A 27,178-nucleotide genomic window follows, 5' to 3' on the forward strand; every position below is an offset into this window, starting at 1 on the left:
ATGGACGAAAGCCCGTTCGGAACCGACAAAGCGCGCCAAACAGGTCACGTGCAGCAGCCGACCACTCACAGGCCTCGAAATTCAAATTCCTCGCCCAACAGTTGCCAGGGAGTCCCACCCCCTTCTTCACCTGACCCGTGATTGGTTTGTAGTGGTGAAGGTCTGACGGCCACTGCCATTTTTATTACTGGCACAGCTCTTGCTCAGTTCCTACTTCTTTTCCGTGAGTGTCGTCTGAAGTATAAGTTCATACTTTATGGCACATATGGCGAAAGTGAGGACTGCAGATGCTGCAGATCAGAATCGTGAGTGTGGTGTTGGAAAAGCACAGCAGATCAGGCAGCATCCGAAGAGCAGGAGTACCAACATTTCAGGCCAAAGCCCTTCATCAGGATGCACAGAGTGTGCTGAACAATTTAAAAATTTGGTTAACACAAATAGCTGGTGCCCTGATGCAATGGTACAAAAACAAATTCAAATTTGGCCAATCAGTTTGAATTATGCCCCAGAGACCAAAATCCAATCAAAGTTGAATTTTACTGTGTGGGAAGACATCAAACCAACAAAATTATCTGATGTTTTGGGGTATAAAACTGAACATTTTGAACAGTTGGGGGGAGAACAGCAAAAAGCACCTACAAGTAAAGATTGCCAGCAAAGTAGCTCTCTGAAAGGAACCTGTCCATAAGAAATTTGTGCAGCAGAAGACCAAAACTGAGCTAGAGAAACCTACAGAGAAAGTATGACATCTGAAAACAATAACTAGGTTTGAAAGTGATTTGCTGTAAATTTAAGAGGGAATTTATCGGACCAGTATTGTAGAGTAGAAGGTAAAAGATAGGTTTAGGAGAAAGGAGTTGAAAATAATGGTTCGAATATTCCCTTTTGGACTTAAAAAATTGTTAGTTTCTTTAGTGAAATCTGAGATAGTTCTTTGCCTCTTGAAATTTAACAGATTACGGCGCTAGGTGAACTTCGTGTGTGAGCTCTCTGTGTGTCGGGTTTAAGATAGCAGAAGAGTTTACCCTGTGTTGTAACACAGAGTACTGACAAAGTAATTATTAAAATCTTTTGTGTGCACAAACCAAAAGCAAATGCTACTAGTTGAAAATCCAAATTTCAAAGTAAATGACATTAAAGATGTATTTTATACACTATACATCACAACATATGCACTGAGAGGCCAAGCTTCAAGCTAGCATTGATTCATTAATGGGGGTGTATGAAAAATGGACCTTATTTGGAAGGGAAAAGATCCACTATCAATCTGCTCCCAATGCACAATATCACCTTTATTGACTATCACAATCCACACAGCATTGAAAGGTTAGGGCCTCTCAAAATGCCACAACTCCAATTTGGGTGGACTTAGCCTTGAGATTCCCTTCAATTGGTGAGGATATTGTATTTCTTCAGGGAGGTTTGAGGTCGTCCTTAGAGTGTTTCCTCCTGGTATCATCTTCGTGGTAATGCTTGGTGTAGACAGCTTTTTAATTTCTAAAGGAAAGATATGATGTTAAACAGTTTGCTTAGTTTCTTCCTTCCGGCTCCCACTTGTGCATTAAATAATTTTTTAAAAATCTCTCATTAATACCAGAAGGATGCCAAAACGCAAATATGTACATTTTAGTAATTCATTCACGAAAAGGCTGCCCAGATGGGTGAAAATCTGACAAAATTAACCAGAAGTCAAACCCCATAATACGCTGTCATTAGGCCATCACTCAACAACCCAAATCTTAAAGGATCATTTTTCAGACTGCATCTTATTGGAACACAGAATGCTTTAACAACAGTTGGTAACGAGGCAGAGTTAAACACATTTTAATGGAATTGGATCAATAGCTGAAGATCACAAACATAGAGGGATGCATGGAATTAGGACTGACAGACTCAACCCTCTTCTGTGGTGTAATTCTGTTATGATTCTTTGATTCACCTACATAGCATTTTGAACATCAACTATCCTTCAGCCCCTCTAAATGTGGAAAATGTATTATCACTTTCAGATAATGTAAATCATGGATGCTGCAATGTTACTTCCATTAGGAAAGAGACTCGAAACACAACCTCAATTACGTTTAGAATCCTTCTAATTAAAGCAAATTACACAAAGTTCATCTTAACAACAAAGTCCAATACACAGTGGAGAAGGTTGTGGTATATCCTGCAGAGGTCATATAGATCTAGCTCATCCCCAGGATGGTCAAGCTGCAGCCTCCATTGCTGTGTTGGGAATGGCAAGATTACTAACAGTGAGCACAGAGTTTAAAGATCAGCAAACACCAACCAACAACTTTCTATTCCAGGTATTGTTTTCCATTAAACGAAAATAGAAAGATCACCATCTTCAAATTTCCATCCAAATCACATCCCATCCTGGCTGGGAATATGCTGCCCTATCTTCAGTTGCTGCATGGATGATCCCTGCACACTGTGGAAATACCTTCAATGCTGCATTTCAAGGTGTTGCATACCACCATCTCCTAAAGGACATCTAGGGATGGGGAATAAATGCTGACCTTGCCAGTGATGCCCACATCCTGTGAATGAGAATAAAAATGCATGTAGTTCCTCAGAGAAGCATTAAAGCACATAAAGTTATGTTGTGTCAATAAAGGGACATAGGAAAAGTGACCAAAGAGCTGAATTTTAAGGAGCCTCTTAAAGGAACAATAGAGAAACAATACAGACCAGAGGAGGCAGTTTGTGCTCCATTCTCAGCTCACAGCTCATTGCCCTCTTCCAAATTATCTCAGCAGTCCGACATGAGAGGGTAAGATTCCCACTCCTGCTCATTATCCAATGATCCAACTGGAAGCTGCACACTTTATTCATTTAGACTTGTAAACTTTGCAGTCCATGTGGTATAGGCAGACTCTCAATGCTTTTAGATGGGAACTTCAAGGATTTTGGCCCAGTGACACTGAAAAAACAAAGATATGGTTGTGAGTGAGATTGGTATGTAGCTTAGAGGACTTGCAGTTCTTGATATTCCATTGGTAAAATTTTCCATTCCCTTGAGTGGCATGGGAAATAACAAGAAATGGAGGGAAATGTGGTGAAAATTAAAAAAGAAAAAACTTAATGCCAAGTAAAACAATTTCAAATTTCCAATAAGGTTTGAATGGTGATTTCAGAATCTTGCTAAAAAAATGGCAACAATCGAAGTTCAACGCATGAATGCCTCATTTCTATGCAGCTTCCAATTCACCTCTTCCTCATGGCAAGGTGGCTAAGCTCATTGACTAGCATTGCTGCCTCACAGCACTAGGGACCCCGGTTTGATCCAGTCTTGGGTGAGTCTGTGTGGAGTGTGCAAGTTCTCCCTGTGTATGTGTGGGTTTCCTCCAGGTGCTCTGGTGTCTTCCTACAGTTCAAAGAGGTGCAGGTTAGGTGGATTGGCCATGCTAAATTGCCAATAGTGTCCAGGATTGTGCAGGCTAAGTAGATTACCCTGAGAAATGCAGGGTTATGGGTTGGGTTTGGGAGGGATGCTCTTTGAAGGGTTGGTATGGACTCAATGGGCCAAATGACCTGCTCCTACACTGTAGGGATTGTATGAATATGTCACCATTTAAATAATAGTCCAATTCTCCTCTCCTTCCCAATTCCTGATATGTCAATCACAGCAGTAACCTGGCTGCAGGAGCAACATACCATTTGTTTCTCAGATAATTCTGACTTCATTACAACATCACTCCATGGTCCACATACACCATCCTCTTCCACCCTTTGTCCAAGCATCACCAGTCTCATCATGTCACCATGCCTGCTGTTAAACTAATTCACACATCACTTCAGTCTTTCACGGCGTCCCTTTGGAGCTGACAAACACCTACAACTGGCCTGCTTCTGCTAGCTCAATTTATGCCAAGGGACGTACATGCAAAGCATCATTTTATCACTTTTAGCTTTGTTTCTTAGTATTCACTTACTTTACATTTACTTTGGGGCTGCCAGTCTCTGGCCCTTGCATTTGGTTTTAGCAGGAGAGGCAGAAAGCTTGTCACAGATCAGAGCACTAAACTGTCAAGGGGGTGGACATTTTCCTGTATAGCACCATGGTATATCAATGTCACACTTACACTTATGTGCTAGCTGCTTACATTGCAAGAATGCATTGCATGCATGACAACCAAATGGCCATGTCTGAAAATCAAAGTCAACGTTCTTAGTGGGATTAAGGGAAGTTCTGGCTAATCAGGGACCACAGTTAGTCAAGGATATCATCTGATTCCAGTCAAAGGGCAGGTCCTGGTTAGCCAAGTGATTTATCCTCACAGAGATCCATGCATTTGAAATCTCTGTATTGGACCACACTCATTCCCCCAGTTCAAATGCAGAGTTTCAAGGAGGTTATTCAGGATACTGTGGAGACATCACTATGGTGGGGTTTTGAGGTGCAGATGGAGGTAAGTAGGCTAGTTATTGGTCATTTCCATGACCTGAATGAATCAAATTCACAGAACACCAACTTCTCATCAAATCTTGTGTTTTTGTAATGAGCATTTCTATTTGGCAATTAAGCTTCTGAAAATATAAGGGTCCATATTTTTGGTATGTGCACATTTTATCTGATCTTGGCTGATATATATTTCAAGCTGTGTGCTTTTCTTGTACCACATGAACTTCTTGACTTCTTTTTTATTTCTTCACAGGACACTTCAAGCTTTTTCCCGATGGATACCCTTACACATCAGTCGAGGAAATCATTAAATCATTAGAAACTGAAAATCAGAATGCAGAATTGATCACCTTTCAGTCCCTTAGAGATATCATCACAAATGATTTTGTCATTGGAAAGGGAGACCCCATAACAATCACATCAACTGAGTTTTGTGAGGGACAGGAATATATAAATTGTATTGTGGATGGTGATTTTGAGCAGATCCATGTTACATTACCCTTTGCTTTGAAAGGGGAGTTTTATGAATGTGAAGACAACAAGGTGTATACTATTAAGGACATTATTGAATCAAAACGTCTGACAAAAAGAAGAGTGAGGCTTGCTGACACGAAGGATGCCTGCATGCCAAGGCATTTTCAGGGAGCATTAGTGCTGTCACTTGTATATGAAGTTCAAGCAGTTGTGCACTGTCAGTGATCATTTTAGCAAAGGTTTTCATTATTATCTGACTCCATCCATGACAAAAGCACTATCCAAATGCATTATCTGAACCCTCAGTACGGGAGAAACAGTATATTATATAAGTGAGTGTGACAAAACTGGACATAGTTTCCATTAGGTATTTCACTTCACATGTCTGTGAGCCCCTCTGTCCAAATTATAATGCAGTTTGTATGGACTGGGTTTGTCAAGAGGAGATTTCTGCCTTTTCTGCGATAAATGTCAATACAGAAACTTCAAATATTTCACTCAAGCTTGTCTCATCAGCTCTTTCAGAGATAAAGCGTGGAAATCATTGGTCAAAATGCAGTTGGAATATTGGGGTCACATTAGCTTGAGACAACAATGAATGGCACTTGTGCATTTCTCCTAGTTTTCATTTTCAGTTATTTCAATGCAAAATTGAAAGAAATGTGTTTCGGATGGCTGAAGATTCACAGCAATGTGGTTGACTCTTAACTGCCCGCTGGCAACTAGAGATAGGCAATAAATGCTGCCCACATAATATGAATGGGGAATGTGGGTCCACTTTTCAAGAAAGGTGGTAGAGATGGACCAGGAAATTACAGACTGATGAGTCTTACATCAGTGGTAGGGAAACTACTGGAGAAAATTTGAAGGAGAGAATTAACGTGCACTTGGAAAAGTATGGGTTAATTAGTGAGGGAGACTGATTGAGAGGTTTAAAGCACATGGAATTCAGGGTAACTTGATGAGATGGATTAGAAACTAACTTAGTAATGAGGACACAAAAGGTATTGGAAGATGGCTGTTTGAGTGACTGCAGGCAAGTGTCCAGTGGTCTATCACAATGCTCAGTACTGGAACTCTTATTGTTTGTTTTATACATAAATTATATAGATGAAAATGTGGGCAGAGTATTAAGCAAATTTGCAGACAACACCAAGATTGGTAGGGTGGTTAATAGTGAAAAACATGATTGTAGGTTACAAAAATATATGGATGGATTAGTCAGATGGGTAGAGGAGTGGCAGATATTTAACCCTGATTAAATTCAAGGTGATGCACTTTGGAAGAAGAAACAAAATGAAGGAACATTTAATGATGGCAAATCACTGGGTAGCTTAGAGGAACACAGGGATCTTAGGATAATTATTCACAGATCCCTCAAGTTGGCAAAATACATGAATAGAATAATTATGAAGGCACATGGGACACTTGCTTTTATTAGTTGTGTCATAGAATATAAGAGCAAGGAGGCAATATTGGAGTTGTACAGAACGTTGGTTAGGCCACAGCTGGAGTACTGTGTGCAATTCTGGTCAGCTCATTACAGAAGGACATGATAGCATTCGATGGGATACAGAGGATATACACCTAGATGTTGCCTGGGATGTAGCAATTGAGCTAAAGGAGAGATTAGATAACCTTGGAGTGTTTTCTTTAGAGCAGAGATGGCTGAAGAGAGATATCACTGAGGTGTATAAGATTATGAGGGCTTTGGAGAGGGTGTTCCCCTCAGTTGAGGTATCATAGTTTTAGGATAAAGGGCAAGAGATTCAGAGGGGATTTGAGAAAACCTTCACTCACAGGATGAGGGCATAACTGGCCAGGCAGTATTTATTGCTCACCCCTAATTGCCCAGAGGGCAGTTAAACTCAACCACACTGCTGGGGGTCTGGAGTCACATGTAGCTCAGATTAGGTAAGGTCTTTTCACCAACATTTGAAAAAAATTCATAGTCATCATTAATTCCAGATATTTTTAATTCCAGATATTTATTAAATTCAAATTTCACCACCTACCGTGGCAGGATTTGAACCCAGATCCCCACAATATTATCTGGGTCAACAGCCCAGCAATAATACCACTAGGCCATTACCTCCCCTTGAAGATCATCAATTTAACATCATCACATTAAGGGATAAGGGAGCAATTGGGAATTTATTTGCATAGATTCATAGAATTATGCAGCACAGAAACAGACCCTTTGGTCCAACTCATCCATGCTGACTAAGTTTGCCAAATTAAACTAGCAGGAGAATCGATGTTTCGGGCATAAGCCCTTCTTCAAGAATGGGGAGGGTGTACCAAGCAAACTAAGATAAAAGGTAGGGAGGAGGGACTTGGGGGAGGAGCGTTTGGAATGCGATAGGTGGAAGGAGGTTAAGGTGAGGGTGAAAGGCCGGAGAGGGGGTGGGGGCGGAGAGGTCGGGAAGAAGATTGCAGGTCAAGCAAGCGGTGCTGAGTCTGAGGGTTGGGACTGAGAAAAGGTGGGGGGAGGGGAAATCTGCTTCATCCCTTGTGGTTGGAGGGTTCCTAGGCAGAAGATGAGGCGCTTTTCCTCCTGGAGGAAGAACGCCTCATCTTCCGCTGCCTGTAGGAAGAGCGCCTCATCTTCCACCGCCAGGAGGAAGAGCGCCTCATCTTCCACTGCCAGGAGGAAGAGCGCCTCATCTTCCGCCGCCTGGAGGAAGAGCGCCTCATCTTCCACCGCCAGGAGGAAGAGCACCTCATCTTCCGCCGCCTGGAAGAAGAGCGCCTCATCTTCCACCTAGGAACCCTCCAACCACAAGGGATGGGGAGGGAAATATATCCTTGGTGGTGGGATCTGTTTGGAGATGGCGGAAATGACGAAGGATGATAAGATGTATCTGGAGGTTGGTGGGATGGTAGGTGAGGACCAGTGGGGTTCTGTCCTGGTGGCGATTGGAGGGGTGGGGTTCAAGGGCGGAGGAGCAGGAAGTGGAGGAAATGCAGTGGAGAGCATCGTCAACCACGTCTGAGGGGAAATTGCAGTCTTTGAAGAAGGAGGCCATCTGGGTTGTTCGGTATTGGAATTGGTCCGCCTGAGAGCAGATGCGGCGGAGGCGAAGGAATTGGGAATAGGGGATGGCGTTTTTACAGGGGGCAGGGTGGGAGGAGGTGTAATCTAGCTAGCTGTGGGAGGTAATATGTTGTTAAACTTGAAATGGTTCAGAAAAGATTTGCAAGGATGTTGCCAGGGTTTAGAGGGTTTGAACTATAGAGAGAGGCTGAATAGGCTGGGGCTGTTTTCCGTGGAGCGTTGGAGGGGAACCTTATTGTATGGCCTTACAGACGTTTATAAAATCATGAGGGGCATGCATAGGGTGAATAGTTAATGTCTTTTTCCCAGGGTAGGGCATCATTTTAAGGTGAGAGGGGAAATATTTAAAAGTGATCTAAGGGACAAATGTTTCACACAGAGGGTGGTGCGTGTATGGAATGAACTGCCAGAGGAAGTGGTGGAGGCTGGTACAATTACAGCATTTAAAAGGTAACTGGATGGATATATGAATAGGATTAAATTAATGGCACTGACATGAAAGACATGACTTCTCAAAAGGCATTTTAAGCAGCTTTCAACATGGTTAGAAGTGTAACCGTGGATTGCGGTGAATTTGTCAATCAGCACTCTCTTCTTTCCCATTCCTCATTTTAAGCTGCCATTTCTATCTCTTGTGGATTAATTTTTGCATAATGTGGCATTGCGGGCTAAGTCAACATTTAATGCCATTCCCTAATTGTCCTTTTTAATGGTGAGCTGCCTTCTTGAACTGCTGCTGTCTGTCTGTCCTGAGTAAAACTACAATACTATTAGGGAGGAGGTTCCATGGCTTTGACCCAGCAAAGTGAAAGAACAGAGATATAATTCCAGGTCAGGATGGTGTGTCACTTGGAGGGGAATGTACAGGTGGCAGTGTCCAGCTTTCCTACCCTTGTCCTCCTAGCTGGTGGAGGTCATGGTGTTAAAGGTTTAGATGGAGAGAAATTTCTTAAGTGTGTGCAAGACAATTTTCTGATTCAGTATGTGATGTACCTACTGGAGAAGGTGCAAAACTTGACCTACTCTTGGGAAATAAGGCAGGGCAGGTGACTGAGGTGTTAGTGGGGGAGCACTTTGGGGCCAGTGACCATAATTCTATTCGTTTTAAAATAGTGATGGAAAAGGATAGACCAGATCTAAAAGTTGAAGTTCTAAATTGGAGAAAGGTCAATTTTGATGGTATTAGGCAAGAACTTTCAAAAGCTGATTGGAGGCAGATGTTCGCAGGTAAAAGGGACGGCTGGAAAATGGGAAGCCTTCAGAAATGAGATAACAAGAATCCAGAGAAAGTATATTCCTGTCAGGGTGAAAAGGAAATCTGGATGACTACAGAAATTGAGGGTTTGGTTAAGAAAAAGAAGGAAGCATTTGTCAGGTACAGACAGGATAGATCGAGTGAATCCTTAGAAGAGTATAAAGAAAGTAGGAGTATACTTAAGAGGGAAATCAGGAGGGCAAAACAGGGACATGAGATAGCTTTGGCAAATAGAATTAAGGAGAATCAAAAGGGGTTTTACAAATATATTAAGGACAAAAGGGTAACTAGGGAGAGAATAGGGCCCCTCAAAGATCAGCAAGGCGGCCTTTGTGTGGAGCCACAGAAAATGGGGGAGATACTAAATGAATATTTTGCATCAGTATTTCCTGTGGAAAAGAATATGGAAGATATGGACTGTAGGGAAATAGATGGTGTCATCTTGTAAAATGTCCAGATAACAGAGGAGGAAGTGCTGGATGTCTTGTAACGGTTAAAGGTGGATAAATCCCCAGGAACTGATCAGGTGTACCCGAGAACTGTGTGGGAAGCTAGAGAAGTGATTGCTGGGGCTCTTGCTGAGATATTTGTATCATCAATAGTCACAGGTGAGGTGCCAGAAGACTGGAGGTTGGCAAACGTGGTGCCACTGTTTAAGAAGGGTGGTAAGGACAAGCCAGGGAACTATAGACCAGTGAGCCTGATCTCGGTGGTGGGCAAGTTGTTGGAGGGAATCCTGAGGGACAGGATGTACATGTATTTGGAAAGGCAAGGACTGATTTGGGATAGTCAACATGGCTTTGTACGTGGGAAATAATGTCTCACAAACTTGATTGAGTTTTTTGATGAAGTAACAAAGAAGATTGATGAGGGCAGAGCAGTAGATGTGATCTATATGGACTTCAGTAAGGTGTTCGACAAGGTTCCCCATGGGAGACTGATTCGCAAGGTTAGATCTCATGGAATACAGGGAGAACTAACCATTTGGATACAGAACTGGCTCAAAGGTATAAGACAGAGGGTGGTGGTGGAGAGTTGTTTTTCAGACTGGAGGCCTGTGACCAGTGGAGTGCCACAAGGATCGGTGCTGGGCCCTCTACTTTTTGTCATTTACATATATGATTTCGATGCGAGCATAAGAGGAACAGTTAATAAGTTTGCAGATGACACCAAAATTGGAGGTGTAGTGGACAGCGAAAAGGCTTACCTCAGATTACAACAGGATCTGGACCAGTTGGGCCAATGGGCTGAAAAGTGGCAGATGGAGTTTAATTCAGATAAATGTGAGGTGCTGCATTTTGGGAAAGCTAATCTAAGCAGGACTTATACACTTAATGGTAAGGTCCTAGGGAGTGTTGCTGAACAAAGAGACCTTGGAGTGCAGGTTCATAGCTCTTTGAAAGTGGAGTTGCAGGTGGATAGGATAGTGAAGAAGGCGTTTGGTATGCTTTCCTTGATTGGTCAGAGTATTGAGTACAGGAGTTGGGAGGTCATGTTGAGGCTGTACAGGACATTGGTTAGGCCACTGTTGGAATACTGCGTGCAATTCTGTTCTGCTTCCTATCGGAAATATGTTGTGAAACTTGAAAGAGTTCAGAAAAGATTTACAAGGATGTTGCCAGGGTTGGAGGATCTGAGCTACAGGGAGAGGCTGAACAGACTGGGGCTGTTTTCCCTGGAGCGTCGGAGGCTGAGGGGTGACCTTATAGAGCTTTACAAAATTATGAGGGGCATGGATAGGATAAATAGGCAAAGTCTTTTCCCTGGGGTTGGGGAGTCCAGAGCGGGAGGGCATAGGTTTAGGGTGAGAGGGTAAAGATATAAAAGAGACCTAAGGGGCAACTTTTTCACGCTGAGGGTGATACGTGTATGGAATGAGTGCCAGAGGATGTGGTGGAGGCTGGTACAATTGCAACATTTAAGAGGCATTTGGATGGGTATATGAATAGAAAGGGTTTGGAGGGATATGGGCCGGGTGCTGGCAGGTGGGACTAGATTGGGTTGGGATATCTGGTCAGCACGGACAGGTTGGACCGAAGGGTCTGTTTCCATGCTGTACATCTCTATGACTCTATTTGGAAAATGCTGTCAAAGAGTATTGGAGAGTCGCTGTATTGCACGTTACAGATGGTACATACTGCTTCCCCGCATGTTGATGGTGAAGGGAGTGAAACATTGAAGATGATGGATTGGGTGCCAGTCAAACAAGCTGCTTTGTCCTGAATGCTTGGCAGGCTTCTTGAGTGATGTTGGAACTGCACACAGCCAGGCAAGTGGAGTCTCTCACTCCTGGCCTGTGTCTGGCAGATGTAGGATAAAGTCGAGAGTGTGGTGCTGGAAAAGTACAGCAGGCCAAGCAGCATCCAAGCAGCAGGAGAATCGACGTTTCGGGCATAAGCCCTTCATCAGGAATGGGATGTGGGGAGTTGGGAGGTGAATTACTCACTGCACAGTATGTAGTTTCTAATGTGCTGTTGTAGTTATAATATTTATGTGTTTGCAGCATAGTTTGTGGTCCATAGTAATCCCCAGGAGGTTGATATTGGGGGGTGCAGCAACAGAAACATGATTGAATAACAAGGACAGATAGATTCTCTCCTTTGCAGATGTGCCCTTGGTGGCACTTGGCTGGTGTGAATGTTACTTGCCATTTACTTAAGCCTCAACATTGTCCAGGTCTTGCTTAAATGGGAATAGATTGTTTCAGTACCTGACGAGTCACAAATTGCGCTGCACATTGTGCAACCATAAACAAACATCTCCCCTTCTGACCTTACAGTGGTGGGGGGATGGGCATTAATGAAGGAGGTTCGTGAATGGAGATAAAAGGTAAAAGAGGCAGCATGAAGAAATGATAGGTCAGATCACAAGTCTGCAGTTTTCCTGGAAAAGTGGGTAGAATTCCAAAGGTAATGTTTTCAAAGAATTTGATTTGTTCAGTCATCTTAATCTTAGACTCTAGAAATAATTTTAAAAGATAAAAAACCCCACTTTATATTTCCAGTTAAAAGTTGCTAACATTAGCTGTCGAAAAATGAGAACAGAAACTAATGTTACCCTGAGCGCAGCATAGTTTAAAACAAGAGACATACACAAAAGTGCCTTATAAGGGTATGTACGTGAACATTAGAAATAGGAGCAGGGGTAGACCATAAAGCCAATCGAGCCTGCTCCACTGTTTAATAAAATCATGGCTGATCTTGGGCTTTAACTCCATATTTCTGAATTCCTCTACATATCCCCTGATTCCCTAAATCAGTCTAGTCCAGCCTTTAATATATTTTTAATTTTTTTCCTGTGGGATGTGGGTGTCACTGGCTGGCCAACATTTATTGTCTGTACCACGTTGTCCTTGAGAAGATGATGATGAACTGCCTTCCTGAATGACTGCAATCCACCTTCTGTGGGTTGATCCACAATGCCATTATGGAGGGAATTATTTCCGCGTCAGGATGGTGAGTGACTTGGAGGGGAATTTGAAGATAGTGGTCTTCCCATATATCTGCTGTCCTTGTTCTTCGAGATGAAAGTGGTCGTGGGATTGGAAGGTGCTATCTGAGGACATTCAGTAAATTTCTGCAGTGCATCTTGTAGATAGTACACACTGCTGCTACTCTGAGTGTCGATGTTGGAGGGAGTGGATGCTTGTGGATGTAGTGACAATCAAGTGGGCTGCTTTATCCTGGATGATGTCAAAATTCTTGAGGTGACACACCTGACTTGTGCCTTGTAGATGGTTGGCAGGCTTTGAGGAATCGGGGGTGAGTTACTCGCTGCAGTATTCCTATTTTCTAACCGGCTCTTGTAGGTGTGTTTGTGTGGTGAGTCCAATTGAGTTTCTGGTCAATGATAACCCCCTGGATGTTGGTAGTGGGGGGATTCAGTGATAGTAACATTGTTAAATATCAAGGGGCGGTGGTTAGATTGTCCCTTCTTCATGATGGTATTTGTGTGACACGAATGTTACTTGCCACTTGTCAGCCCCAGCCTGGATATTGTCCGGATCTTGTTGCATTTGAACATGGACAACTTCAGTACCTGAGGAGTTGCGAATGGTGCTGAACATTGTGCATTCATCAGCAAACATCCCCACTTCTGATCTTATATTGGTGGGAAGGTCATTAATGAAGCAGTTGAAGATGGTTGAGCCTAGGACATGACCCTGAGGACCTCCTGCACAGATGTCCTGGAACTGAAATGACTGACCTCCGTCAACTACAACCATCTTCCTATTTGACAGGTTTGACTCTAACTACCAGGAAACCTGCTCCCGCTACCTATTGATTTGAGTTTTACCAGGGCTCCTTGATGCTTCACTTGGTCGAATGCAGCCTTGATGTCAAGAGTATCACTTTCACCTCACCTCTGGAATTCAGCTCTTTTGTCTATGTTTGAACCAAGGCTTTAATGAGGTCAGGAGCTGAGTGGCCCTGGTAGAACCCAAACTGGGTATCACTGAGCAGGTTATTACTGAGTAAGCGCTGTTTGATAGCACTGTTGGTTACGCATATTTAACAGTGAAGCACCCACAATCCTCTGAGATAGAGAGCTTGATAGATGCTCAATCCTTTGAATGAAATAATTTTGCCTCATCTATGTCCTAAATGACTGGCTCCTCATCTGGAGACTTAATCCCCTTGTTTTACGTTTTAGCTTCCCTCCACCAGCAGAAACTGAAATAACTCCACAGAGGCCAGCATCCCGTCACCAAGTCACCCTTTATTTACATGTGCATAGCACTTGACATTAGTTCAGCTAGTTCAGCTAGAGTAAGCAGAACCTCTGACACTCCTGTTTACATCTCTCAGCCAGGACTCCCTGTTTGGACCAGATTAAAAACCTCAATCTGGGATGATTATATCTACCTGGCTGACATTGTTCCAATCACTACATTCCTCCTGCTCTAAGTCCTGGGATGTAGGTCCATTCTTTTTCCAGATGCTTCTCCACATTTTCACACCAGGTCTGGTTCCACCAACTCTGCCTCAGACCTTGTCAGTGAGTATCGGTCCATAGCCTGCCTCTTGTACCCAGAGTGTCTTGGCTGAAATTGTTCATTTTCTTCCATCATTAATGCTGTCGAGGCTACAACATTTATCATGTCCATCTTCTCCTCAGAGGTTTCTTTCACAGGAGGGGGAGGGGGAGAACTCATGGATTCTGATCTTTTTGCTGGATGTTTTATGGGCATGTTTGCAAGGTCAGAGCTTTCATGTAGTCCATGTGCTTGTTTCTCCTCCCTGAACTTTGTACATCTCAGGACCTAACCTCGTGTCATCCACGCCTCTTACCCACACAGGGTCCTTCCCGTGGTTTCAGCATCAAAGTTCGTCCCCTGAAGCAAACTGTCTCTCTCACTTAGAGGAGTCTTGTGTCCAGCACTGGCATTCCTGGTGCCATTTCACCCTCCTCCCAGGAGTGGGAAGATCAGATTTAACCTGGTGCAGAGTCTTCTCCCCATTAGTAACTCTGCTGGAGCTGTCCCTGTAGTTGTGCGAGGGGTGCTCCTATAATGTTTCATAGTAATAGAAACAGGATTAGGCCATTTGGCTCATAGAGCATGCTCTGCCATTCATTTAGAACATGACTGATCTATCCATCATCTCAGCTTCTCCCACATGCATTATCCCCATCACTCTTCATTCCCGTACCATGCAAAACCCAGCCAACTGTGTCTTGAACATATTTAAATGAAGCTGCTTCTACTGCTTCCTTGGGCAGAGAATTCCACAGATTCACTACTCTCTGGAAAAAGCAGCTCCTCCTCACCTCTGTCTTAAATCTACTCCCCCTAATCTTGAGGCCATGTCTCCTGGTCCTAGTCTCACCCACCAGCAGAAACAATTTGCTTGCTGCTATCTAATGCATCGCTTTCATAATTTAATATGTTTCTATAGGATCCCCTCTCATTCTTCTAAATTCTAGTGCATACAGTCTCAGGTGGCTCAACCTCTCCTCATAGGGTAATCCCCTCATTTCCGGAATCAACCTGGTGAACCTCCTCTGCACCACCTCCAAAGCCAGTACAGAGGAACTTCAATTATCCAGCATCTAATTTAACTGAATTCTGGATTGACCGAACAAAATCACAAGGTCCTGATGCTTGGCTAACTATGTTATCTGGCATTCGATGAACTGAACAAAATACTCCCCGCCCATGACCTTCAGATAATCGAGGTTCCTCTATACATCCTTCCTCAAATAAGGAAACCAGAACTGCACACAATATTCTAAGTGTGACCTCACCAACACCTTGTACAAGTACAGCAGAACCTCCCTGCTCTTAAATTCAATCCCTCTAGCAATGAAAGCCAATATTCCATTTGCCTTCCTGATTACCTGTTGCACCTGCAAATCAACGTTTAGCGATTCGTGTATGAGCACTCCTAAGTCTCTCTGCACAACAGCATGCTGCAATCTTTCACCATTTAAACAATACCTCTGACCTACTATTTTTACTTCCAAGTGGATAACCTCATATTTACCAACATTGTACTCATTCTGCCAGACCCGTGCCCACTTACTTAACCAATCTAAGTCTCTTTGCAGACCTTCCACATCCTCTGCACAGTTGCCTTCCCAATCAATTTAGTGATATTAGCAAACTTGGATATGTTACACTCAGTTTCCTCTTCCACATCATTTATATATATATATATCATGAATAGTTGAAGTCCCAACACCAATCCCTGTAGCATCCCGCTCACCTCTGATCTCCAACCAGAAAAATACCCATTTATCCCAACTCTCTGCTTTCTATTGGTTAACCTGTCCTCTATCCATGCTAGTACATTCCCCGCAACTCCATGCATTCTTATCTTATGGATGAGTCTTTTATCCGGCACTTTATCGAACGCCTTCTGGAAATCCAAGTATGCAAAATCCACTTGTTCCCCTCCATCCACTGCACTTGTTACATCCTCAAAGAACTCTGCTACGTTTGTCAAATACAACCTTCAAACAGGAACCAGCACAGTTTGGTATCAAGAGAAGCTGTAGGCTTTAAACCTGTCTTCAAAGTTTGGACTATTCTTTCCACCAGTCCATTGGATTTTGGATGGTATGGAGCAGCCCTTACATGCCGAATTCCATTCGACTTAAGGAAATAATCAAATTCTCTGCTGATAAATGATGGCCCATTGTCTGTGACCAATACCTCAGAGAGTGTGTGTATCGCAAAAGATGCTTGTAAATTTTCAATCATCATCCCCATTTTGATGAATGAATTCTATATATGTCCAACCACTTTGAATAGGCATCCACAATGACTAAAAACAAAGAGCCCATGAAAGGACCAGTATTGCCAATGGGTAACTGAATCCAGGGTTTACCCAGCTAGTCCCACAAATTTGGGGAAATTGCTGGTGGCACTTTTTGTCCTTGTTGGCATTCTGGGCACTGCCCCACCAACACAGTTGTGGTGGCATCCATTCCTGACGGCCAGACATAACTTTTCACCAACATCTTCATTTGGAAACCCTGAGATGACCCTGATGGAGTTCAGCCAATGTTTGCTTGGGAGAATCACTCTGGCTCTCTGTAATAAAATGCCATCATCTACGGTCCAGGTCAAGGTCCAGGTCCAGAAAGATTTCAATTTTGGTTGTGACGACCCTTTTGTTTCCCCATCACCACTATGTGCTTTAGTTTTGCCAGAACTGGATCCTTTTTAATCCGCAGTCTGATATTTCAGTGGTGATGGAAATGTATCCAAAAAATTTAAAATCAGAATGGACTCTTCCTTCGGTGGCAACACTGCTCCCGTATCTGCCAATGGGAGATGGCTCAAGGCATCCTCATTTGCTACTCGGCCTCGCAGAGAGTGTTCCAACTTATAATTGAATGCACTTGGAAGAACAGCCCACCACTGAATTCAACCCGAATTGTGGCATGGCCTTGTCCACTTCGAGTAGCCCCAACTAGCGCTTGTGGTCTGTTACAGTTAGAAATTTACATCCGTACAAGTATTAGTGGAACTTTCTCACACCAAAGATGACTGCCAAACATTCTTTCTCTATCTGGGAGTATTTGCACGCTGCACCCGCCAAAGTCCAGGAAGCATGTGCTATTAGGAGTTCCTCTCCATTGGGCCACCTGTGAGCCACACTACCCTGATACCATACAGGGCGGCATCGCACATCAGCACCAGATCTCGTCTGGTATCATTGTGTGCCAACACCTTAGACAATGACAGCTGCTCCTTCTCTTCCCTAAACACTACATCTTGGCTACAAGACCATATCCAAGGCTGATCCTTTTTCAATAGCAGGTGTAAGGGTGCCAAGATGGAGTCGAACTTTCCTTAATAATTTACTATTCTGACGAACCACCTAAGCACCAGTACAAACATGGGAGCTGGGGCATCTTTGATCGCCCTTATTTTATTTTCCAAAGGGTGTAACCCAATCTTGTTAACTGTGTAACTCAATTAGATCACCTGGGGTGCCTGGAACACATATTTTCCCCTTCTAAGACATATCCCACCTTGGAGAAACATTTAAAGTCTACGTCCAAATTCTCTAAGTACTCTATTAGTCTTCCCTATTATTAGCACGTTATCCAATTAAATGGCAACCTGCATTAGACCTTGTGAAATGTTTGCCATATTCCACTGAAAAATGGCACTGCCTGATGATATCGCAAATGGCACTCCCATATATTGATACAAATCCTTATGGGTATTAATGTAGCATACTTCTGGGAATCCTCATCCACCTGCAATGACTAGCACACATGGGTTATGTCCAGTTTAGTGAAGGATGCCTCCTGCCAGGTTTGACTAAACACGCTATGCGAGGGATTGGGTATTTGTCCTGCTGCAGGAAACGGTCTACCATTTATTTAAAATCCCACTTGGCTTCACAATTGGTATGACTGGTGCTGTCCATTTCACAAACTGCACTGGTTTGATGATGCCTTTGTTTCCCAACTTCCTGATTTCGGCCTCTGCTTTTGCACGTAAGGCAAATGGCACAGGCTCGGCCTTGCAGATCATGCAATTGTTTCCTGGTCAACACACAAGATGGTCTTGGCTCCTTTGATAGTCCCTAGGCCTTCCTGAGAAATGTTTGCATATTTAATTAGGACTTCTTTCAGACAGCCATTAACTAACTGAGAAATGTTGAACCTGTCAAGGCAAATCTTTCTCAACCAATTTCACCCTGTCAGGCTTGGGCCCAAGCCTTTCACCACAGTCAGTTGAACCATTTAGCCAAGGCTTAGATTTTGTTAGGTTTTTGCTGTGATATGATTGAGACTCCCTCTGTCCAGGATATGTCTTGTGTAAGGATTTGCAATTGCCTTCAATCAAGTGGTGTACCCCAGCTTAGTTGGCCTGGTGAGGGTCAGGTTGTAAGTTTGCTCACTGAGCTGGAAGAAGTTTTCTCAGAAGTTTTGTCACCATGCTAGGTAACATTGTCAGTGAGCCTCTGGTAAAGCCCTGGTGTACTGCCCTGCTTGTTATTTGTGTGTCTTGGTCTGTTGTGGTGGGTGATATCACTTCCGGTTCTTTTTCTGAGAGGTTGATAAATGGGGTTTAAACTGATGTTTATTGATGGAGTTCTGGTTTGAATGCCAGGCCTCTAGGAATTCCTGTGTGTGTCTTTGTTTAACCTGTCCCAGGATGGATGTATTGTCCCAGTTGAGCTGGTATCCCTCATCATCTGTGTGTAAGGATACTAGTGATAGTTAGTTGTCTTTTTGGTGGCTAGTTTCCTAACAGTCTGTCTAAAGTGACATTTGTTGCAGTTCTTATAGGGTATTTTGTATTTGTTTGTTCTGCTGATTGTTGGTACAGAGTCCTTTAGATTCACCAAGATCTGTTTCAGTGTGTTGGTAGGTTTTGGGCTGCCATGATGCCAAGGGGTCAGAGTAGTCTGTTCATCATCTGAGGTGTATTTAATGTACGGTAATGTGACTAGAGTCTCTGAGCGGGTTGTCTTGTTTAGGTTTATTGTGGAAGAATTGGTGGACTGTGCTTATCAGGTACCTGTTGTTCTTGAACAGGCTGTATAGGTATTTTTCTTTTGACTTCTCATAGTTCCTCAGTGCTGCAGTGTTATGGCTCATTTAAATAATGTCCTGATGCAGCTCTGTTTGTGGGCGTTGGGTTGATTTGCTCCTGTAGTTGAGTATCTGGTCAATGTCACTTTTTGCAGCTCTCCATTGGCTTTTAGTTCTACTGTGAATCTAGGATGCCTGTTGTTCCCTTCCTCATTAGTGAACTTTATATTGGTAAAGATGTTGTTTGTGTTTGTGGGTTTCTTCTAATTTTGTTCCGTTTCATGATGACAAAGGTTTCATCCACATAGCAGACCCAAAGCTTGAGCTAGTTCTCGGGGAGGGCTGTTTGTTCCAACCTCTGCATAACTGCTTCTGCCAAGAATCCTGATATTGGTGATCCCATAGGTGTCCCATTGATTTGTGTAGGTCTTGTCATTGAAGGTGAAGTGTGTTGTGAGGCACCAGTCTACTAGTTTGAGGATGCTGTCCTTGCTGGTGGAGTTGGTGCTGTTTGGTGTTTGTGTCCTTGGTTCGTCTAGTCGTGAGGTCAGTGTTTCTTTGGCCAGGTTGGTGTTAATTAATGTGAATATCGCTGTCATGTCAAAGAGGATGATCAGATCGTCATTTCCTATCTTGGTGTCTTTGAGGGTGGCAACTTCCATCAGTATATCCAGTAATCATAAACTTCACTTGCTGCATTTTCTAATAATGAAGCCAGATTAGTGCTTGTTTGAAGTCCAGTTGGGCTTCAGCTAGGCACTTGTGTGGTTACATCATTAATCCTACATACCAAACGACCTCTCAGAATCTCATTAAAGGATAAACCAAGGTTATGTGACTCTGTGAGCTGTTAAACCTTTTCAAACATCCTGACACCAATTTCCCCAGTTCTGTAATTGCTGAGTAAAACTGATAGCACCTCAGAATTGTAAGAGACTTGGGTGTCAAAATATTCCTTCAATAAATCCATCAACTCTTGAGAGGTGTTTGCATGTGCCTCAGGAAATGTTAGGCAGCCAATAATTGAAAAAGCTGCAAGTCCACAAGCTGACAGGAGAATTACTCGTTGCTTTCTATCTGTCCCAATGTCATTTGCCTGGAGAATATAACACCTACTGGGCTCAGTCTTTGACAGCAGGATCAAATGAGTCAAGCTTCCCAAATAACACCATAGTGCCAGAAATGCTTACCCCCAACTCAAAGATGACTGTTGTGAGCAAATTTCTTCAGGAGCATCTCTTCTTTTCCTCTCGTTGCAACTGAGATAACTCCACAGAGACTGACATCACATCACCATGTCACCCTTTGTTTACACGTGTGTAGTACTTGAGTGTGGTCCAGCTTCCTTGGAGCCAGCTCTGAGTGAACTGAACCTCTGACACTCTTGTTTATAGTATATTTTATTAACTATTATAAACTCCAAACAAACAGCTAACATGAACAGCCTGTAAAAGAAATAGCAATTTACAGGGGAAGGGGCAGCAAAGCCAGACCCCTCAAAATCCACAGTACAACCAGATCGCAGACAAATGAGGTAACCTAGAATCCCACCTTCCATTATAAAGAAGGAAACAGTGAACACAATCATCTCCAGACAGTTCGATAAACTGATCAATAAAACAGTGCAAATAACACAGACAACCCTGCAAACCAGCAAACCACTTGTCCCTTCCACCTTTCAGCCACTCAAAGGCAGCCTGCCCCTACGCCTCTTTTGGGTGACGCTCCTTTTTTTTTATTAAACAGTGCAAGTTACAAACAGTGAACAATGAACCACAGTTTACAAGAAACAGCAATTCACAGGGAAAGAGGCAACAAAGCCAGACCCCCAAACCCCACCGTACAGCAAGTTCACAGGGAAAAGAGGACGAACCTCAAATCCCACCTTATTATCTCAAAAAGGAAACAATAGACTCAATCGCATATGAACAGTCCGATAAACCGAACAATAAAACAGTGCAAATAACACTGACAACCTTGGCAACTCAGCAAATCACACGACCCACCCACCTTCCAGACACTCAAAGTCAGCCCGCCCCCAGCCCCTTCCGGCTGACGCTCCTGTTTATATTTTTTCCTGACTATATTATTTTATTCAACAATACAATTTACAAGCAAGCAATTAACATTAATAACTGAATACAGACAAACAGCAATTTACAAGGGAGAGGATCAGCAAAGCCAGGCCTCAAACCCGACCATTCAACCAGTTTCCAGGGAAATGAGGACAAACCTCAAATCCCACTTTCAGTCATCATGAAAGAAGCAGTAACAAATACAAACATGACCATCCAATTAGATAAGAATCGGTGCATAGAATGCAGACTCCTCCCCCAGCATCTCAGCAAGCCTCCCATCCCTCCCACCTTCTGGCCACTGTAAGGCAGACTGCCCCTACACCCCTTCTGGCTCTTTGTCTGCCCCATGCCCCTTCCAGTTCTCAATCCGCCCTGACACACCTTCCAACCTCCTCTAGAACAGCCTGTGGCCAGAAGGTGTGTCAGGACAGTCCACAGGCCAGATGGTTAATTGGGGTGGACGAGAGCCAGATGGCACGTAGGGGCAGACCGAGAGCTAGAAGGTGGGCAGGCTGTCCTCAGCACTGTAACCCTGGGCAGGTACCGGGGTGGGCTGTCAGAGAGGTGGTCGGAAGGTGCGAACGGCGGTTAAGGAAGCCAAAAGATGGGTAGGCCGTCCTGATTGCTGTAGATACTCCTAATTATATCTGCCAGCCAGGGCTCCCTCATCGGACCAAGTTGACAGCCCCAATTAAGGAATTTATATTCTAAGAGGTCTACCTGGCTTATCTCATCACAATCCTACAGAAACAACATTTTAATGTCTATCCTGTTAGGGCCCTTCAGAATCTTGTATTTCTCAACGTGTTTGCCTCTCATTCTTCTAAACGCCAGAAACACAGCCTCAAATTATTCATGATCAAACAAATTCATCACGCAAGGAACCAACATAGTGAATCAACAGTGCACCACCGCCATTATATGTTTTCCTAAATGTCAAGACCAAAACTGTTCACCATAATGCTGTACAGTTTTACCAATACTTCTTTATTCCTGCACTCCAACCCCTTTACAAGAAAGGCCAAAATCTATTTGCCATCCTGATTGCTTGCTGCACCTGTCCACTGACGTTCAGCATCATTGCACAGGCACCCCCAAATCCTTTTAAACATTAACACTTACAATGAATTTATAATCCACACACTCAGACTGACAGTCTGGATTTATAAATTCAAATCCCATGATAGCAACTGAGGGATTACAACTTAATTAAATAAACATTAAATGAAAAGATGAGACCACCAGCAGTGACCATGGCCACTGCCAGATTCCACTCAAACCACTTTTGCCCCACCAAATCCAGTCTGCTGTCCTTACCATATATGATTTACAGGTACTTTCCACCCATATGTAGCTCAGTTTTAACAACTGTCTGAAATGATCTTGCAAGGTACTCAGTTGTATTCAAGAAGGCAGCTCACCATTGCCTTCTCATGGGCTATTAGGAATGGTAAATAAAAACTGACTTTACCAGCAATGTTCACACTGTGTGAATGAATTCTACAATTAAACATTCACCACTTCCTGGTTATTTTCTAAAAGAAGGTATTTTTAATAAAGACTCTTGAATATACAAATTATCTTTTCTCATTACAAGTAATTGCATGGCTTTAGTTTTCTCCAAGATTATCTCATCCTTCTTCTGAAGGTACTTTTTTTATTCATCTATGGGATGTGGGTGTAGCTGGGCAGCCTTTATTGCCCATTTCTAGTTGCCCTTGAGAAGGTGGTAGTGAGCTGCCTTCTTGAAAACTGCTCTCCACCTGTTATGGATTGGCTCACATGCCCTCAGGGAGGAAATTCCAGAATTTGGACCCAGTGACAATGAAAGAACGGTGATATATTTCCAAGTCAGGATGGTGAGTGGCTAGGAGGGGAACTTGAATTTGCCTTCGGGTAACAGCCTTTGTTCAATGTTAACACTCTTGCCTGTCAGTCCAAGGTTTGTGGGTTTGAATCACAAATAGAAGCCCAGATAATAATCTTTGTTCACACTTCTGTGTGCATTCATAGATTACTGCATGGCTGGAGATGCAATCAAACCCTGCAACTATGAGAAAAGCAGGGATGTTGCCCCAATGTACCAACGGCCAAAATATATCCCTCAACTGATGTCACTACAAATCAGATGAATTAGTCATGCATTTCATTACTATTTCTCCAGCATTGGTGTGTACAAATGACTGCAGTGTTATTTTATGTTACAACACTGAATACACATTATTGCATATAAGATATTCTATGGTACTACCATTGCTGAATCCTCCCCGATCAACATCCTTGGGTTTACCATTGCCCAGCATCTTAACTGGACGAGCAAAATAAATACTACAAGAGCAGTTCAGAGGCTGGAAACTCTCTGCGAAGTAACTCATTTCTTGAGTCACCAAAGACTGTCCTCCATTTACAACTGTGATAGAATACTCCCAATTTACTTCAATGAGTGCAACTCCAATGACATTCAAGGAGTTCAACACCATCCAAGTCAAAGCAGCTTGCTTGATCACATTCCTTACCACATAAAAAAATTGTTCTCCACACTAGAGCACAGTGGAAGGGACATATATCACTTTAATAATGCACTGCAGTAATTCATCAACACCTACAATAGCACCTTCAAAACCCATGTTCTCTTCAATCTGAAATGTGAAATAAAAACTGACACCACTGTTTTAGTTTAGTCAACTCTATAGTCAACATTTCAGACCATATGTATGGAGACAGAAATAGAGGGCATGTTTCAGATAGATGACTGCTGTCAAAGCTGAAAAAAACGTGTGTTATGTTACCTGCTTTAAGGAAGTAACAGAGATAGGGAATAAAGGTGGGGTGGAGAGGAGAGAACAGAGGGAAAATCTAGGTTTTTGCAGAAGGCAACTTGGATTAAATGACTAAAGCAATAGTGGTGCAGGCAAAAGAAGATAATAATGGGATTTTTATCACAGGTTATTTGATAAAACATATTTCATGTTGTGAAGAATGCTAAAGATAAGAGGTTTGTATACATGACATCTGAAAGAATGCTTATTAAAACAGCTATCAACTCTTCCTGCAGACAGAAAAGAGATTGTGAAAATACCCTCAACTCTGGAAGTTGATGTAAGGGATGTAAAAGAGGAGCAAAAAGATATCACGTTCATCAAACCAATGTCATTGTCCAATATTTTAAACCAGTCACATGACCAATTTCCAATGTTGGTCAAAATCCTGGATGCCCCAGAACAGCAGTCCCCCTTTAAAGGTGAGTGGTTTCACTCACTGAGAAAGGGTAGAATTTTGAAAATTTACAAGAAACAGTTGCTGAAGAAAGTCCTTGCAACATCCATGCTCAACAAAGTGAACCGGCATTTCTTAATCTCCATAAACTACAAAGGAACCTTCAGGCGGCGGCCTAGAGAGTTTGTGACTGTGTTTGATCTTTGCAATGCCATCAGCCAAGACAGCCCTTTGAATGTTGTGGTAACAAGAGACTGCATGTGGAATGAAGATGGATTATCTTCTCTATGTGTGGGTGACTGCTTAGTCACCATGTTTAGGACCACTACACAACTGACCGTTGATGGCGTAATTCAAAATGTTGACATGCTCATGTGCAATAAGATCACGGAGGATGAGGATGAGGATGAGGATGAGACTCTGATGCTTCCCTTGTACCTCGAGGGTCATTTTGTGGAAGATGTCCATGACACCAAGAGATACAAAATCTTGGAAATATGTGATAAATTCAAATTACCTTTTCAAGTAAAAGTCACATCAAAAGATCTTACTTTACCAAATGATATCTTAACAGCATTCCCAGCAATTAAATTGGAGGAAATAATTATGGTACCTAATTTGGTTGTCAGTTTCCATGAACAGCCTTTTGAGTGTTTCTCAATTCCAGTCGAATGGATGACCATGACTCTCCTGAGGAGGACTGTAACCTTAAAAATGCAGCCTCAGTGGAAGAGTTGACTGATTTCATGTACTATAATCTGCGGAAATGTTCTTCTCCAAATCTGTGTCCACCACCTCGACCACCCAAAAGACTAAACAAAGATACTGTATTGTCAGATTCCACTCCAGTTCAAGCCCCTTGTCGTTCTCCTATTCCAGGCTATATACAGCAACAACCACCTTTACCCCCTAAGGTAAGAATTATCTGATGTCATGAGAAGTATAGTTTGCAGTTCTAGGCACGATACCTCAAAGCAGGAGGCTTTTGAAAGGACTGCAGTCTAGATTCACCAGAATGAGACCAGAACTGAAAGTGTTAGATTATGCGAATTGGTTGCAAACAGTAAGTTTTTGTTCTCTTGAACACACATGATTAAGAGGTGATCTAATTAATGCATTTAAGATAACTAAAGGAGTTGATGCGGTTGCTGGAGATAAACTCTTACCTTTGGTGGTAGAATTCCATCACAAGGAGACAGAAGCTTTAAATTAAACGAGGCCATTCCGGGATAATGTCAATAAGTATAAACAGGGAAGTGGAAATCTGGAATCTCACACTCAGAAGGTTAGTAAAGCGAGCATTAATTGATCAATTCAACTCTGAGATTGATAGATTTCTACTGAATAAGGTATCAAGGAATAGGGAACAAAGCTAAGTGAATGGAGCTGAGGTGCAGATCAACCATTAAATAACAGGATGGTCTTAAGAGGCTACATCTTCCTCCTATTCTGATATATATCAGTGTTCTGAGAAGTAATAAACAGTATCTATGTTTCAGTAGTTACTGATTATATTTTATATATTGCAGGATGTAGGAATCGCTGGCTGAGCCACTTTGCTCTTGAAAGGTGGTGGTGAGCTGCCTTCTTGATCCACATGCTGCAGACCACATTCTGTAGGTAGATCCACAAAGTTATTGGGGAGGTAATTCCAGGATTTTTACCCAGTAGTTAGACATTTCCAAGTCAGAATGGAGAATAGCGTCATAGGAACTGGAAGGTGATGGGAACATGTATCTGCTGCCCTTATCCTTCTAGATAGAAGTGATTGTGGGATGGACTGTACTGGCTAAGGATTTTTGGTCAATTTCTGCAGTGCATCTTGTGGATTTTACACATACTGCTACTGAGCATCAATGTTAGAGGGAATGGATAATTGTGGATATAACACCAATCAAAAAGGTTGCTTTGTCTTGGTTTCTTGAGTGTTGTTGAAGCTGCACTCATCCAAGTAAGTGGGGAGTATTCCATCACACTCCTGACTTGAGCCTTGGATATGTTGACTAGCTTTGGGGAGTCAGGAGGTGAGTTACTCACTGTAGTATTTATTCTTAGCATTTGGCCTGCTCTTGCAGACACCGTATTTATATTGCGAGTCCAGTTGGGCTTCTTGATAATGGTAACCTCCAGCACATTGACAATGGGGGATTCAATGGTGGTGACACCATTTAAAACCAAGAGATAGTAATTTGATTGTCTTTTATTGGAGCTAATCATTGCCTGACATCTGTGTGGCATGCATGTTACTTGACACCTTTCAGCCTAAACCTGGAAATTGTCCACATCTTTGCTGCAGTTAGACACCAACTATTTTGGTATCTGAGGAGTCTTGAATGATGCTGAACACTGTGCAATCATCAGTGAATATCTCCACCCTGTAATGATGCCATATTCTTTCACTTTGTAAGCTTATGATGGAGGGAAGATCACTGATGAAACCGCTAAAGATGATTCTGAAGCTGAGATGATTGACTTCTAACAACCACAACCATCTTCCTATGTACCGGCAAAGTGTTATCCCCCGATTCCCATTGACTCCAGTTTTGCCAGGGCTCCTTGATGCCTCACTGAGTCAAATGGGACTTTGATGTCAAGGGGCTATACTCTTACTTCACTTCTGCAATTCAGCTCTTTAGTCTATATTTGAACAAGGCTGTAATAAGGACCTGAGTGGTCCTGGTGAAACC

At 42.8% G+C, this 27,178-nt stretch overlaps 1 protein-coding gene across 1 annotated transcript; it reads left to right on the forward strand.

The window, feature by feature from the left end:
* LOC148142137 (protein THEMIS-like) lies at positions 1-25,229 on the forward strand. The gene is made up of 3 exons (XM_087976973.1): positions 1-43; positions 4,662-5,099; positions 24,331-25,229. The coding sequence occupies exons 1-3, from the start codon at positions 1-3 to the stop codon at positions 25,227-25,229; spliced, it is 1,380 nt and encodes a 459-aa protein (XP_087833099.1).
* Positions 25,230-27,178: the final 1,949 nt, after the last annotated feature.

This window comes from Chiloscyllium plagiosum, unplaced genomic scaffold, assembly GCF_037043375.1.
Source record: "Chiloscyllium plagiosum isolate Xiang-an unplaced genomic scaffold, Cpla_swu_hap1 HiC_scaffold_30, whole genome shotgun sequence".
Lineage (NCBI taxonomy): Eukaryota > Metazoa > Chordata > Chondrichthyes > Orectolobiformes > Hemiscylliidae > Chiloscyllium > Chiloscyllium plagiosum.